This window comes from Rhinatrema bivittatum, chromosome 19 (assembly GCF_901001135.1).
Source record: "Rhinatrema bivittatum chromosome 19, aRhiBiv1.1, whole genome shotgun sequence".
Taxonomy (NCBI): domain Eukaryota; kingdom Metazoa; phylum Chordata; class Amphibia; order Gymnophiona; family Rhinatrematidae; genus Rhinatrema; species Rhinatrema bivittatum.
The window spans coordinates 22,087,208-22,100,700 of NC_042633.1; the positions used below are offsets into that span (position 1 = coordinate 22,087,208).

The 13,493-nt window shown below is 43.8% G+C and overlaps 1 protein-coding gene and 1 long non-coding RNA gene across 2 annotated transcripts in view; one reads left to right on the forward strand and one right to left on the reverse strand.

The window, feature by feature from the left end:
* The window catches only part of LOC115080672 (galactoside 2-alpha-L-fucosyltransferase 2-like), a 36,522-nt gene extending 34,385 nt beyond the window's left edge, over positions 1 to 2,137 (forward strand). The window contains exon 2 of the mRNA XM_029585025.1: positions 875 to 2,137. Within this exon, the coding sequence (XP_029440885.1) occupies positions 929 to 1,984 (1,056 nt within the window). The 5' untranslated portion in view covers positions 875 to 928 and the 3' untranslated portion in view covers positions 1,985 to 2,137. The remainder of the gene's footprint in view (positions 1 to 874) is intronic.
* LOC115080673 overlaps positions 1 to 13,493 on the reverse strand; it is a 153,486-nt gene that overhangs the window by 29,221 nt on the left and 110,772 nt on the right. Inside the window, exon 2 of the long non-coding RNA XR_003853628.1 lies at positions 10,322 to 10,610. This is a non-coding gene — a long non-coding RNA (uncharacterized LOC115080673). The remainder of the gene's footprint in view (positions 1 to 10,321; positions 10,611 to 13,493) is intronic.

The following is a 13,493-nucleotide window of genomic DNA, read 5'->3' on the forward strand; positions in this document are numbered from 1 at the left end:
TCGCGTGACGTCACTCAAGGGGGCCGCCCCCGAAGTTCTCGCCATGATGTGGATAAAGACGTGGGTGGCGTGCGCACAGCGCACCCTAGGAGGCCCTCAGGAGAAACATGGCACATTGCCTTGCCATTGCCGTTCCGGGGACGCCGGAGAGAGCGGCATGCAGATGCGGCGATAGCCATCTTCCCAAGGCTAGCGGGGAGAGCAGAGAGAAAGATGAGGCACAGAGGTTGAAGCCGTCTGAGACCGACGGACGCAACAGTTACCACCAGCGCCTCTATTGTTGTGCCCATTGGTACCTGGTTCATTGTCTGTTGGGCCCGCTGGTTCGGGCCAGCCTGTAGCTAGGGATTCACCCATGTGTGAGGACTACCATCCCAGGATAGCAGGATGTTAGTCCTCACGAAACCCACTCGCCTCCCTGCGGATTCGGGTTCTTCTGGTTGGTTTGTTCTTTTTCTTGTATCTACGTACACGACTGAAGAGAGACCCCACGTGGACGCAGGGATAGTGGCAGGCTGGGCATGCTCAGTGTGCCAGCCAAAGTTTTCCGTGCCGGGCTCGATCTGTTGTTGTCACCCCATGTGTGAGGACTAACTTCCTGCTGTCCTAGGAGAACACCTGTTGCAGGTAAGCAATTTCATTTTCCCCTCCTTCCGATAAAATGCAGCAGATCATCTCATGGCAATGGTTTGCTCTTTTGGCTTCAATGTCAGAGAACTAGCGACTTTCAAAGGAAAGCCATGATTGTCATGTGGCAGCTGGATCCCTTCACAGGGCCCAATGTTGTAGAAAGGGGGAGGAAGGGTTTTAAAGCATTGATGGACTGAATTTGTTATGTTCTGTGATACCTTCTTCTTGTTTTTTCTCTCTCCAGGAACAGACAAAGCAACATCTTGCTCCACTTGATTGAAAGGTGAGAGCAGGTAGGATGGAGCAGCCATACCGGAAGCGGAGGATATGCATCGTGGCGCTCTTCTTGATTGGCGTGATGGCTCTCTTATTGCTCTATAGGCTCCAAAACCATATTGGCTTCTGGCTGAAACACAGGACAGAGTTGTTCACGGCCTGTGGCCAGCACCCTTACCTTGAGTTTCTTGTAGAAAAGGCCAGCCAATCCAAAGTCAAGTGTCCAGAGCCTGGCCTGTGGATCATTAAGTCTGATGGGCGGCTAGGAAACCAGATGGGACAGTATGCAACTCTATATGCATTGGCCAAGCTTAGTGGTCACCAAGCATACATCATGCCAGACATGCATGCCTGGCTGTCTCCTATCTTCAAGATTACCTTACCTGTCTTGAATAATGATGTGGTTAATATGGTGCCCTGGAGGAACTATGAACTCCATGACTGGATGTCAGAGGAATACAAACAAATTGAAGGAAAATACGTGATGCTCACCGGCTTTCCCTGCTCATGGACCTTCTACCACCACATCCGAGAGGAGATCCTCCGAGAATTCACCTTCCATGACTTCATCAGGGATGAGGCCAACAAGCATTTAGAGGAGGTGAAAGGGAGCAGGAGGAATGCCACCTTTATTGGAGTTCACGTGCGAAGGGGGGACTATCTCAAAGTCATGCCAGACATCTGGAAAGGGGTTGTGGCAGACAAGGCCTACCTGGAGAAGGCAATGGGCTATTTTCGTAGTAAGTACCATGAGCCTATCTTTGTGGTAACCAGCAACGGAATGCATTGGTGTAAACAGAACATTGACACCTCCAAAGGAGATGTCTACTTCTCCGGGGATGGGATTGAGTCCTCGCCTGGGAAGGATTTTGCTCTCCTTGCCCACTGCAACCACACCATCATGACCATTGGCACCTTTGGCTACTGGGTGAGTTACCTGGCTGGAGGAGAAACTATTTATCTCACCAACTTCACTTTACCAGATTCCAGGTTCTTGAAACTTTTCCACTATGATGCAGCCTTCCTACCTCAGTGGATTGGGATCCCTGCTGACCTTTCGTCTCTCAGGAAACCTTGATAACAGGAGGGAAAAATATCCATGACCAGGGTGATACTAACCTTTGGCTTGGAACTGGTGAAAATTATCATAAAACACTTGTAGTACTTATATTTTTTCTGGCTTTAAATATTTCTAATATATGGGTACTCAATAAATCATTTTATATATGTATATGAGTATCTCCATCAATATCATGTTTACAATGTTCAATGTACAAAAATCTTTTATTACAAAATCCACTAAAGCAATAACATTTCAATATATGTTAAAAACCAGCTTGCAATCCAGAAAAGGACAACGCCTCCTGTCCCATGACTTTTTAGTTTTCTTAGAAGCCCCCTCATGAGGGAGTTTGTCAAACGCCTTCTGAAAATCCAAATACACCACATCTACCAGTTCACCTTTGTCCACATGTTTATTAACCCCTTCAGAAAAATGTAGGAGATTTCTGAGGCAAGACTTCCCTTGGGTAAATCCATGCTGGCTGTGTCCCATTAAATCATGTCTGCCTATATGTTCTGTGATTTTGTGCTTTATAAAAATTTCCATCATTTTTCCCAGCACTGAAGTCAGGCTAACTGGTCTGTAGTTCCCGGATCACCTCTGGAGCCTTTTTTATATATCGGAGTTACACTGGCCACCTTCCAATCTTCAGGTACAATGGATGATTTTAATGATAGGTTGCAAAATAGTTTTAATAGATCTGAAGTTTCATTTTTGAGTTCTTTCAGAACCCCTGAGGTGTATACCATCCGGTACAGGTGGTTTGCTACTCTTCAGTTTGTCCATTGTGATTTGGGTCGGTTCATCTGAATCGTCACCCTTGAAAACCACCTCTGGAATGGGTATGTCCCCAACATCCTCCTCAATAAACACCGAAGCAAAGAATTCATACATGAGGAGGTTGAATTAAGCTATACAGCTGCTATGACCTGGTCGAGACAGCATGAGAATGTGGTTTGGGATATTCCCCCGACCAGCCCTACAGTGGTTTGGAAAGAGCTGCTTGCCATGAAGTGTAGGATGGCCAACAGGTTGGTGAGGCTGGGGACAGCACAGGATCTTGCTGTCTTGCTGTGACTGGATCCATATCCCCTCGGATATTTTTATATAATTCCAGGCAGGGCTGGTGCAAGAGTATTGGGTGCCCTAGGCAACCTTTGCACTGCCCCCCCCCCCCCCCCCCCCCATGTGTTCGGCACCGACTGTGTGCGTCTCTTTGCTGTGAGCAGGATAGGCCCCGCTTGCGGCACCATGTGGCTGCTCTTCGGCGCACCCTACGGCTTGGCGCCCTAGGCGACCGCCGAGGTTCGCCTAATGGACGTGCTGGCCCTGATTCCAGGATTGCCCGAGAGCGGAGAAGCTAACCGCTAACCACAAAGTCCTCAGGCACGCCCAGCAAGGATGGTCGTGGAGGAAAGATCCGCTCCCTGTATCTCCTAGCCTGTGACCGGGCGCGCGCATGTCCCGGGCCAGGACCCAGACCCCCGCCGCAGCGGAGCCTCTGCCTGCGCTACTGGTGCTTCCCTGGAAAGTCTTGGAAGTGGCCTCGGGTCCTGTTCTGGTTGTTCAGCATCCATGTCTCGTTGAGTGCGGCGAGGCTGGCCAGGCATGAAGAATGCAGGTACTAGTACAACTGCCACTCACCAAAAGCAGTTAGAAAGCTTGATCTGCTAAAAAGAGCCGTTTTTATTGGTCCAGGAATGCTTGCTAGGAGTGTGTGTATTGATTGCAGTTTTCATTGCTTTGGATACGTGTAGAGATTAATACTGCGGAATGCGATACCGCCAGCAATCCGCCCGTACCATCCAGAAAAAGGGTGTAGTTATTAGCCGCTTTACTAACCCGCAATATTGTGCGAAACGTATCGCGCAGCGCGCTACCACCCCCTACTTTACCATTTACTCTGCCCTAACTCCTCCCACTTGAATATGACTTTTTTTTTGCATACGCATTTTGCGATAAGTCGTTAGTGCAAGTGATAACGCCGTAACTCGTGCGATAAGAACATAAAAACATGCCATACTGGGTCAGACCAAGGGTCCATCAAGCCCAGCGTCCTGTTTCCAACAGTGGCCAATCCAGGCCATAAGAACCTGGCAAGTACCCAAAAACTAAGTCTATTCCATGTTACCGTTGCTAGTAATATTTTCTAAGTCAGCTTAATTAATAGCAGGCAATGGACCTCTCGTCCAAGAACTTATCCAATTCTTTTTTAAACACAGCTATACTAACTGCACTAACCACATCCTCTGCCAACAAATTCCAGAGCTTAATTGTGCGTTGAGTAAAAAAGAACTTTCTCCGATTAGTTTTAAATGTGCCCCATGCTAACTTCATGGAGTGCCCCCTAGTCTTTCTACTATCCGAAAGAGTAAATAACCGATTCACATCTACCCGTTCTAGACCTCTCATGATTTTAAACACCTCTATCATATCCCCCCTCAGCTGTCTCTTCTCCAAGCTGAAAAGTCCTAACCTCTTTAGTCTTTCCTCATAGGGGAGCTGTTCCATTCCCTTTATCATTTTGGTAGCCCTTCTCTGTACCTTCTCCATTGCAATTATATCTTTTTTGAGATGCGGCGACCAGAACTGTACACAGTATTCAAGGTGCGGTCTCACCATGGAGCGATACAGAGGCTTTATGACATTTTCTGTTTTATTCACCATTCCCTTTCTAATAATTCCCAACATTCTATTTGCTTTTGTGACTGCCGCAGCACACTGAACCGATGATTTCAATGTGTTATCCACTATGACGCCTAGATCTCTTTCTTGGGTTGTAGCACCTAATATGGAACCTAACATTGTGTAACTACAGCATGGGTTATTTTTCCCTATATGCATCACCTTGCACTTATCCACATTAAATCTCATCTGCCATTTGGATGCCCAATTTTCCAGTCTCACAAGGTCTTCCTGCAATTTATCACAATCTGCTTGTGATTTAACTACTCTGAACAATTTTGTATCATCTGCAAATTTGATTATATCACTCGTCTTATTTCTTTCCAGATCATTTATAAATATATTGAAAAGTAAGTGTCCCAATACAGATCCCTGAGGCCCTCCACTGCCCACTACCTTCCACTGAGAAAATTGCCCATTTAATCCTACTCTCTGTTTCCTGTCTTTTAGTCAGTTTGCAATCCACGAAAGGACATCGCCACCTATCCCATGACTTTTTACTTTTCCTAGAAGCTGCTCATGAGGAACTTTGTCAAACGCCTTCTGAAAATCCAAGTATACTATATCTACCGGTTCACCTTTATCCACGTTTATTTACTCCTTCAAAAACGTGAAGCAGATTTGTGAGGCAAGACTTGCCTTGGGTAAATCCATGCTGACTTTGTCCCATTAAACCATGTCTTTCTATATGTTCTGTGATTTTGATGTTTAGAACACTTTCCACTATTTTTCCTGGCACTGAAGTCAGGCTCACTGGTCTGTAGTTTCCCGGATCGCCCCTGGAGCCCTTGTTAAATATTGGGGTTACATTTGCTATCCTCCAGTCTTCAGGTACAATGGATGACTTTAAAGATAGTTACAAATTTTTACGAATAGGTCTGAAATTTCATTTTTTAGTTCCTTCAGAACTCTTATTTATTTATTTATTTATTTATTGTTTTTGTTATACCGAGTTTCATGATAGGCATCACATCAACCCGGTTTACAAATAACAAGGAGTGTAAAGCATAACGTAACGTAAAAAACAATATTTTCAATAAGAACCTTGAACTTTAAATACAGTGAATCAGAAAAAGGGAGAGGGAAAGTTACAAAAAACAAGGAAAATAAACTTGGGATGGAAGGGGAGAAATTGAACAGCACAATATTTACATTTCAGCCTATTGATACATTAGAATAGCAAGTGAAAAAATAAGACTATGAAACGGTACATAGGTAATCAAATGAATAAATATGACAGTTGTGAATGGTAATAGTATGATAAATATTCAGCAGGAATTAGTGAGAGAGGGTTTGAGGTTGGTTGATTCGTGTTTACATTCCATTATTGCATACGAGTTAGTGCTAGTGAGAGGAGGTTTTATTCAAGGCTTGGAAATGCTTTTTTGAAAAGCCAAGTTTTTAGTCTTTTCCTAAATGTTAAAGAGCATGGCTCTTGTCTCAAATCAGGTGGGATCGAGTTCCAGAGAGCTGGACCTGCTGATGAGAAGGCTCTGAGACTCAAGGATTTATGTTGGTAGGTTTTGGCCTTTGGAATTTGGAGTGACTCTTTGTAGTGTTCCCTGATAGGCCTGGCGGAGGTGAATTTTTTAAGTGGTATTTGTAGGTCAAGTTGCGTGTGTTGGTTGATAGTTTTGTATATGATGTTAATGGTTTTGTACATGATTCTATAGTGGATCGGAAGCCAATGGAGGTTTTTGAGAATAGGTGAAATGTGGTCAATTTTCCTGGAATTTGTAAGGACTCTGGCTGCAGAGTTCTGAACCATTTGTAAAGGTTTGGTGTAAGAAGCTGGGAGGCCTAATAGTAATGAGTTGCAATAATCTAGTTTGGAAAAGATTATTGCTTGCAAGATTGTTCTGAAGTCCTGAGTGTGAAACAGCGGTTTTATTCTTTTCAGGATATGTAATTTGTAGAAGCAATCTTTGGTGGTTTGGTTAATGAATGTTTTGAGGTTGAGACGATTGTCTAGGATGGCTCCTAAGTCTCTTACGTGGGTTGTTTGAAGGAGTGTGGGTGGTTTAGGAAGTGTGTTATTGTTTTCCGGTGATATGAGCAGGAATTCTGTTTTCGAAGCATTGAGTACAAGGTTTAGACTGTTGAGGAGAAGTGTATACCATCCGCTCCAGGTGATTTACTACTCTTCAGTTTGTCAATCAGGTCTACCACATTTTCTAGGTTCACCGTGATTTGATTCAGTCCCTCTGAATCATTACCCATGAAAACCTTCTCCTTTACGGGTACCTCCCCAACATCCTCTTCAGTAAACACCGAAGCAAAGAAATCAGTTAATTTTTCCGCGATAATGGCCTATTGCATTTTGATGAATGACCCTATAAGTTAGATTTATTTATTTTATTTATTTAAAATCTTTTCTATACCGTCGCTAAGTTATATACCATCGCAATGGTTTACATGTAGGCACATATTTAATGTAAGTAAAAGTGTACTATAGTACATTCTAACAGGTGCCGTCAAAGGTTCGGTTACAATATATCATTAGACAAAATAATTTTTAGAGAAGTGGGTCATGACCGAGTGTACTGAAAGTACTTTTACGGGTAAATTTATTCTACATAGTGTTATCAATATGCTAGCTGTGATGTGGGGTTCATAGACTACTCTACTGTATTGTCATAAGTACTGTGTGTCGGTGTTTATCTGCTTATTCCTGAATAATTTCTATTCTCCCGTCTCCTTGTAAAATACCTGTCTAAAAAGCCATGTTTTTAAATTTTTCTTAAATGCCTTGAGATCACTTTGTAATCTGATCTCTGGAGGCATTGTGTTCCAAATTGTGGGTCCTGCTAATGATAAGGCCCTTTCCCTCACTTGGGTTAGTCTTGCTGTTTTAACTGAAGGGATGGTTAGGAGTGCTTTATTTGCTGATCGAAGATTTCTGTGTGGGACGTGTACCCGTAATGCTGTGTTTAGCCAGTCTGATTTCTCATCATGAATTAGTTTATGGATGGTACATAGGGTTTTGTATTTAATTCTGTGTTCAATCAGTAACCAATGTAGTTCCGCTAGGGTTTCGGTTATGTGGTCCCTCCTCCTTTTTCCGGTTAGTATTCTAGCTGCTGTGTTCTGAAGTATTTGAAGTGGTCTTAACGTAGTATTTGGTAGTCCTAGCAGCAGGGCATTACAGTAATCCGTGCTGGAGAAAATTAGTGCTGGAGAAAATTAGTGCCTGTAGAATTGTTCGGAAATCATTTTGAGTTAGTAGTAGCTTTAGTTTTCTGAGTACCATGAGTTTTGCGTATCCTTCCTTTACTTTTAGTGATATGTGCTGTTTTAGATTGATTTCAGGGTCCATTATTATTCCAAGGTTACGTACTTTTCCAGCTAGTTCAATTTTCTGGTTGTCTTTGAGGATTATTGAGGTTTGGCTGATTTCAGTATTTTTCCGTTCTAGGTGTAGAAATTCTGTTTTATCAATATTAATAACAAGTTCCATTTGTGTCAGTAGTTGATTTATAATGCTTAGGTACATGTTAGCTAGATTTAATGTTTTCTCTATTGTGTCATCTATAGGTAGAATTAGTTGGATATCGTCAGCATAAATGTAATGTATAATTCCTAGTCCTGCCAGTAAGTGGCATAATGGCAGCATGTATATGTTAAAAAGGGTCGCAGACAGGGCTGATCCCTGCGGAACCCCTGTTTTGAGGTTGATTTTTTCTGATAATGTGTTATTGATCTGAACTTGGAAAAAACCTGTTTTTTAGATATGAGCTGCACCAGTTTAATGTTTTGCCTTGTAGTCCGATTTCTTCTAGTCTATTTAGTAGTATTTTGTGGTTAACTGTGTCGAAGGCTGCCGATAGGTCGAGCATTATTAGAATATAGTGTTTACCGCTATCAAAACCTCTTAGAATGTTATCTGTTAGAGAGAGGAGCAATGTCTCAGTGCTGTAGTGTTTTCGAAATCCGTGTTGCGATGGATACAGTATGTTATTGTCATCTAGGTGTTCAGCTAGCTGTTTCTGTACTGTTTTCTCAATTAATTTAGCTAATAAGGGAAGATTTGATACTGGCCTATAGTTGTTCAGGATAAGGGGATCACTGTTTTTTTTCTTAATTATTGGTTTTATCATTGCTCCTTTCAGTATATCTGGCATTGTTCCTTCTTCAAGGGATAGGTTTATGATTTTAGTCAGTGTATGGGTGACTGTGTTAGCTGATTTCTTAAGTTCAATAGTAGGTATTGCATCAATTTTGTGTGGGGCGGGGTTTACATTTTTTAGCATTTGTTCCACTTCCATTTCAGATATTTCAGTGAATGATGTCCATTGGTTGACATCTCTTTTTTGCATTTTGATTTCTTGGTTGGCAGCATTTGGAAGTTTGTCTCTTAACTTAGTAATTTTGTCACTGAAAAATTTGGCAATCTCATTACATTTTGCTTCTGGTAGGTTTTGTGGTGATTCTTGCTTGTCACTGGTTAGGTTCGAAACTATTGTGAATAGTGTTCTTGGATTGTTCGCAAATTTTTCTATTTTATTGCTGAAATATTCTCTCTTAGCATTGAGTATTAAATGTTTGTAAAGAGCTAGCTGTTTTCTGTATTTGGTTAGGTTATCGGTAGTTTTGTGTTTCCTCCATCTTTTTTCCATTGATCTGAGAGTCCTTTTTGCATCTTTTACTTTTATATTGTGCCAGGGGGTTTTTTTGTCTTGCTTCTTTTTCCTGTATTGATTTGATGGGGTTTATTTCGTCAGCTATTTTTTTGGTTGTTTCTAACCATGTTTCTGTGGCAGAACTACAGTTGCTGTAGTCAATATCAGTTAGTTTTTCGTCCAGTTTGTCGTTTAGTTTTTCGGTATTAAAAGGTGGTCTGTATTTAAATTCTATAGGTTTATGATTTTGTTTGATTTGAGGTTTAAGGAATTTTACATCGGAATGAATAAGGAAGTGGTCAGACCATGGAATTTGTGTGTATTCAGTTTTACAGTGTTCTAAACAGCTGTGGTTAATAAAGGTGAGATCCAGTGAATGTCCAGCTTTATGTGTTGGTTTGTTGGTTATTAGTGAGAAGCCTAATGCTGTCATAGCGTCTAATAGTGTTTGGCATGCATTTGTTAGAGGGTGGGCGTCCATGTGAAGATTAAAATCTCCTAGCACTATGGTTGGTTTAGCGATGTTTAAGTGCGTTGTAAGGAACTCAATTAGCGGTGATATATTTAATTCTAGGAGGCTTGGTGGGCAGTAGATAAGGCATATTTGTAAATTGTTGGTATCAAAAATGGCAATTTCATGATTTTGGGGGGGTGTTATTTGGATAGGTTTACATTTAAAGGTTTTTTTCAATAATTAGTAGGAGACCTCCTACGCGTTTATTTATTCTGGGGACTGAAAATACTTCATAATTTTTGTGTGCTATTTGATTTTTTAGAACTACGTCTGTTTTTTTTAACCATGATTCCGTTATTGCAACAAAGTTTGGTTTATTGTCATACAGTAAATCCGTAATGATTGGGAATTTCTTTGCAACTGAATGTGCATTTACTAAGATGAATGTTAGCATGATCAGTTCGTTTATTGCAGAAGTTTTGGAAATAGAAATAGGGTTCTTTTTTACCTGTATCAAATTATTGCGTGAGGATGTTATTGTCTTTTTTGTTCTCTCTCTAGTATTGTTCTTTAAGTAATTATTCTCATATTTACCTTTGTTTGTGCAGATGGCAATTGTATATTCATCTGGTAGTTCATTTTCCTTGTCCATGTTGAAAGTTGGTAGATGTGTAGTGTTGTTGTAATCGGTTCCACGGTTTCTCAGGGGTGTACGAAGGGGCGTACAAAGGGGCATGCCCCTTTGGTGCGCTCCTTCGGTGCGCGGCGCCGGGGCGCGGCGCCTCTGCTTCCCTCCTCGATTTTAAATCCCCCCTCCTGGCGTTCAGTGACGTCAGCCAAGGGGGAGGAGCGAGGCAGCATTTCCGGGGACCTCGGGCAGCGTCTGTGTGGTAGAAAAACAGCAGGAGAAAGAGAGACAGAGCAGCAGGAAACAAGAAAGCAGCAGAGAGAGAGAGGACAGGTTAAACAGGTTAGACAAGCAGGGAATCAGGGAGAGGGGGGGGGGGGTAGAAAATACTCAGGAGCCTTTGGTGGGTTTCAGGCAGGTCGGCAGCTGGTCAGAGCACCGATCACACGATCTGCCATAGAGCAGATCTAACTTATAGGGTCTGCCATAGAGCAGGTCTGAACTTCGCTGGTTATAACTTATATGGCCGTGCCGCTGAAGCAACCTTGTAACTTCACGTATAAGTTATATCCAGCCAAGTTTACTTAAATGGCCACTTTGAATATTGACTTCAACTATATATATACATACATACAAACTCAGTGTTGGACATGACCTGTTTATGCCTTTGAGAAGATCTCTGATTTTGAAGTGGGCCCTTGGGGGTTAAAGCAATGTATCTGAGGAGAGCGAAGTCTTCAGTTGCCACAGGGAGGATCCAGGAGCTGGGCATTTCACCGCAACACTCAAGGAACACCATGACCCATGGAGGTCAGGATCTTCCTCACCAAACTCAAGAATCAAGCCAGGCAGCTACGAATGCTCCCGCACTGCCCGGATCGGGCGATAAACTGTAGCCCCTAACAGGAGTAGTGAATCTCAAACTGTGATAGGGGCAATCATGATGTCATCTTGTCACCCAACATTAGAGGCTGCAAAATAAAGATGGCCATCGCCAGCTGGGGAAGCTCAGGACCTGGCTGGCTCTAAATCTTTTTGGCCATCGCCAACCTGGGCAGTGAGCTGCCTACCACTTCCAGTAAGGCCGTTCTCTGCTGAGATACGTCTTTCTAGTTGGACAATGAGTACTGAGCAGTTCTGACTCAGCTAGCCACCAGTCTGGTGATTAATTTCCCTCTTTGGGGGATGTGGTGACTGCAGGAGGTTTAACCCTAAAGTAACATTTCCAGAATGGATTTCAACTGTGAAATGATCATCATTTATTGGTACAGAAATAGATTTTTTTTAACAAAATAAATTGGATTTGTTTCTAGTCTACTCTACAGCATTATCAAAAATCTGATCTGTTTTGTTTAGCAACACATTCACATTTTGCAACAGCAATGGAGAGGGTTGGGAGATGAGGAGTGAGTGAGACTCCATTGCGGTGTGTGAAGTCAAGGATGGGAGGAGTGAGTGAGACTCCACCGCTGTGTGTGAGGTCAGGGATGGGAGGAGTCAGTGAGATTAGGGTTGGGAGGAGTCAGTGATACTCCATCACAGTGTGTGAGGTCAGGAATGGGAGGAGTGAGTGAGATTCCATTGTGGTGTGTGAGGTTAGAGAGGAGTGAGTGAGACACCATTGCAGTATGTGAGGACAGGGATAGGAAGAGTGAGTGAAACTCCATTGCAGCATGTGACATCAGGAATGGGAGGACTGAGTTAGACTCCACTGCTGTGTGTGAGGTCAGTGATGGGAGGAGTGAATGAGGTTAGGGTTGGGAGGAGTAAGTGAGGTCAGGGAATGGTAGGAGTCAGTGAGACTCCATTGTGGTGTGTGAGGTCAAGGATGGGAGGAATGAGTGAGACTCCACCGCTGTGTGTCATGGATAGAAGGAGTGAGACGCCATTGTGGTGTGTGATGTCAGGGATGGGAGGAGTGAGTGAGACTCCACTGCTGTGTGTGAGGTCAGTGATGGGAGGAGTGAATGAGGTTAGGGTTGGGAGGAGTAAGTGAGGTCAGGGAATGGTAGGAGTCAGTGAGACTCCATTGTGGTGTGTGAGGTCAAGGATGGGAGGAATGAGTGAGACTCCACTGCTGTGTGTGAGGTCAGTGATGAGAGGAGTGAATGAGGTTAGGGTTGGGAGGAGTCAGTGAGACACCATTGCAGTATGTGAGGTCAGGGATGGGAGGAGTGAGTGAGACTCCATCATGGTGTGTGAGGTCAGGAATGGGAGGAGCGAGTGAGACTGCATCATGGTGTGTGATGTCAGGGATGGGAGGAGTCAGTGAGACTCCACTGCTGTGTGTGAGGTCAGTGATGGGAGGAGCAAGTGAGACTGTGTCATGGTTTGTGATGTCAAGGATGGGAGGAGTGAGTGAAACTCCATTGCAGAGTGTGAGGTCAGGGATGGAGGACTAAGTGAGACTCCATCATGATGTGTGAGGTAAGGAATGGGAGGAATGTGTGAGAATCTATCGTGGTGTGTGAGATTGGAGAGATGAGGAGTGAGTGAGACTCCGTCTCAGTGTGTGTGGTCAGGGATGGGAGGAGTCAGTGAGACTCCATCGTGATGTGTAAGGTCAGGGTTGAAAGGAGTGAGGTCAGGGATGGGAGGAGTCAGACTCCATCGTGATGTGTGAGGTCAGGGATGGGAGGAGTCAGTGAGACTCCATCGTGATGTGTAAGGTCAGGGATGGAAGGAGTGAGTAAGACTCCATCGCGATGTGTGAGGTCAGGGGAAAAGCAGGGGCAATAAACAGATATGGGAATAGGTGAAGGGAGACAGAAGGGATAGGATGGGGAATAATCAGATACAGGAATTACTTAAGGGGTTGAGGGGACGCAGGGACGATCACTGGAGATGCAGGGACTCTTTGTTTATCCTGCAGGTTCTGCTCTGCTTGTATCTTGGCGACTTGAGCTGTAAGGGGGTTCTGGCCAGGCCAGGCTTTGCCAACGGGTGTCTTAGGCCAGCTGAAAATGTGCTGCCTCCCCCTGTGCTGAATGGTAGTCAGCAAAGGACTGCCTTCTGCTTCAGTCCCCCCCCCCCATGCACCAGGCAGAGGCCAGGAGGGGAGGGGGGCCAGGATGGAGCTGACAGAGCAAGGCAAACATTAGCAGCTCTGCTCCCGACTCCAGCTTCTCCTGTGCCAAG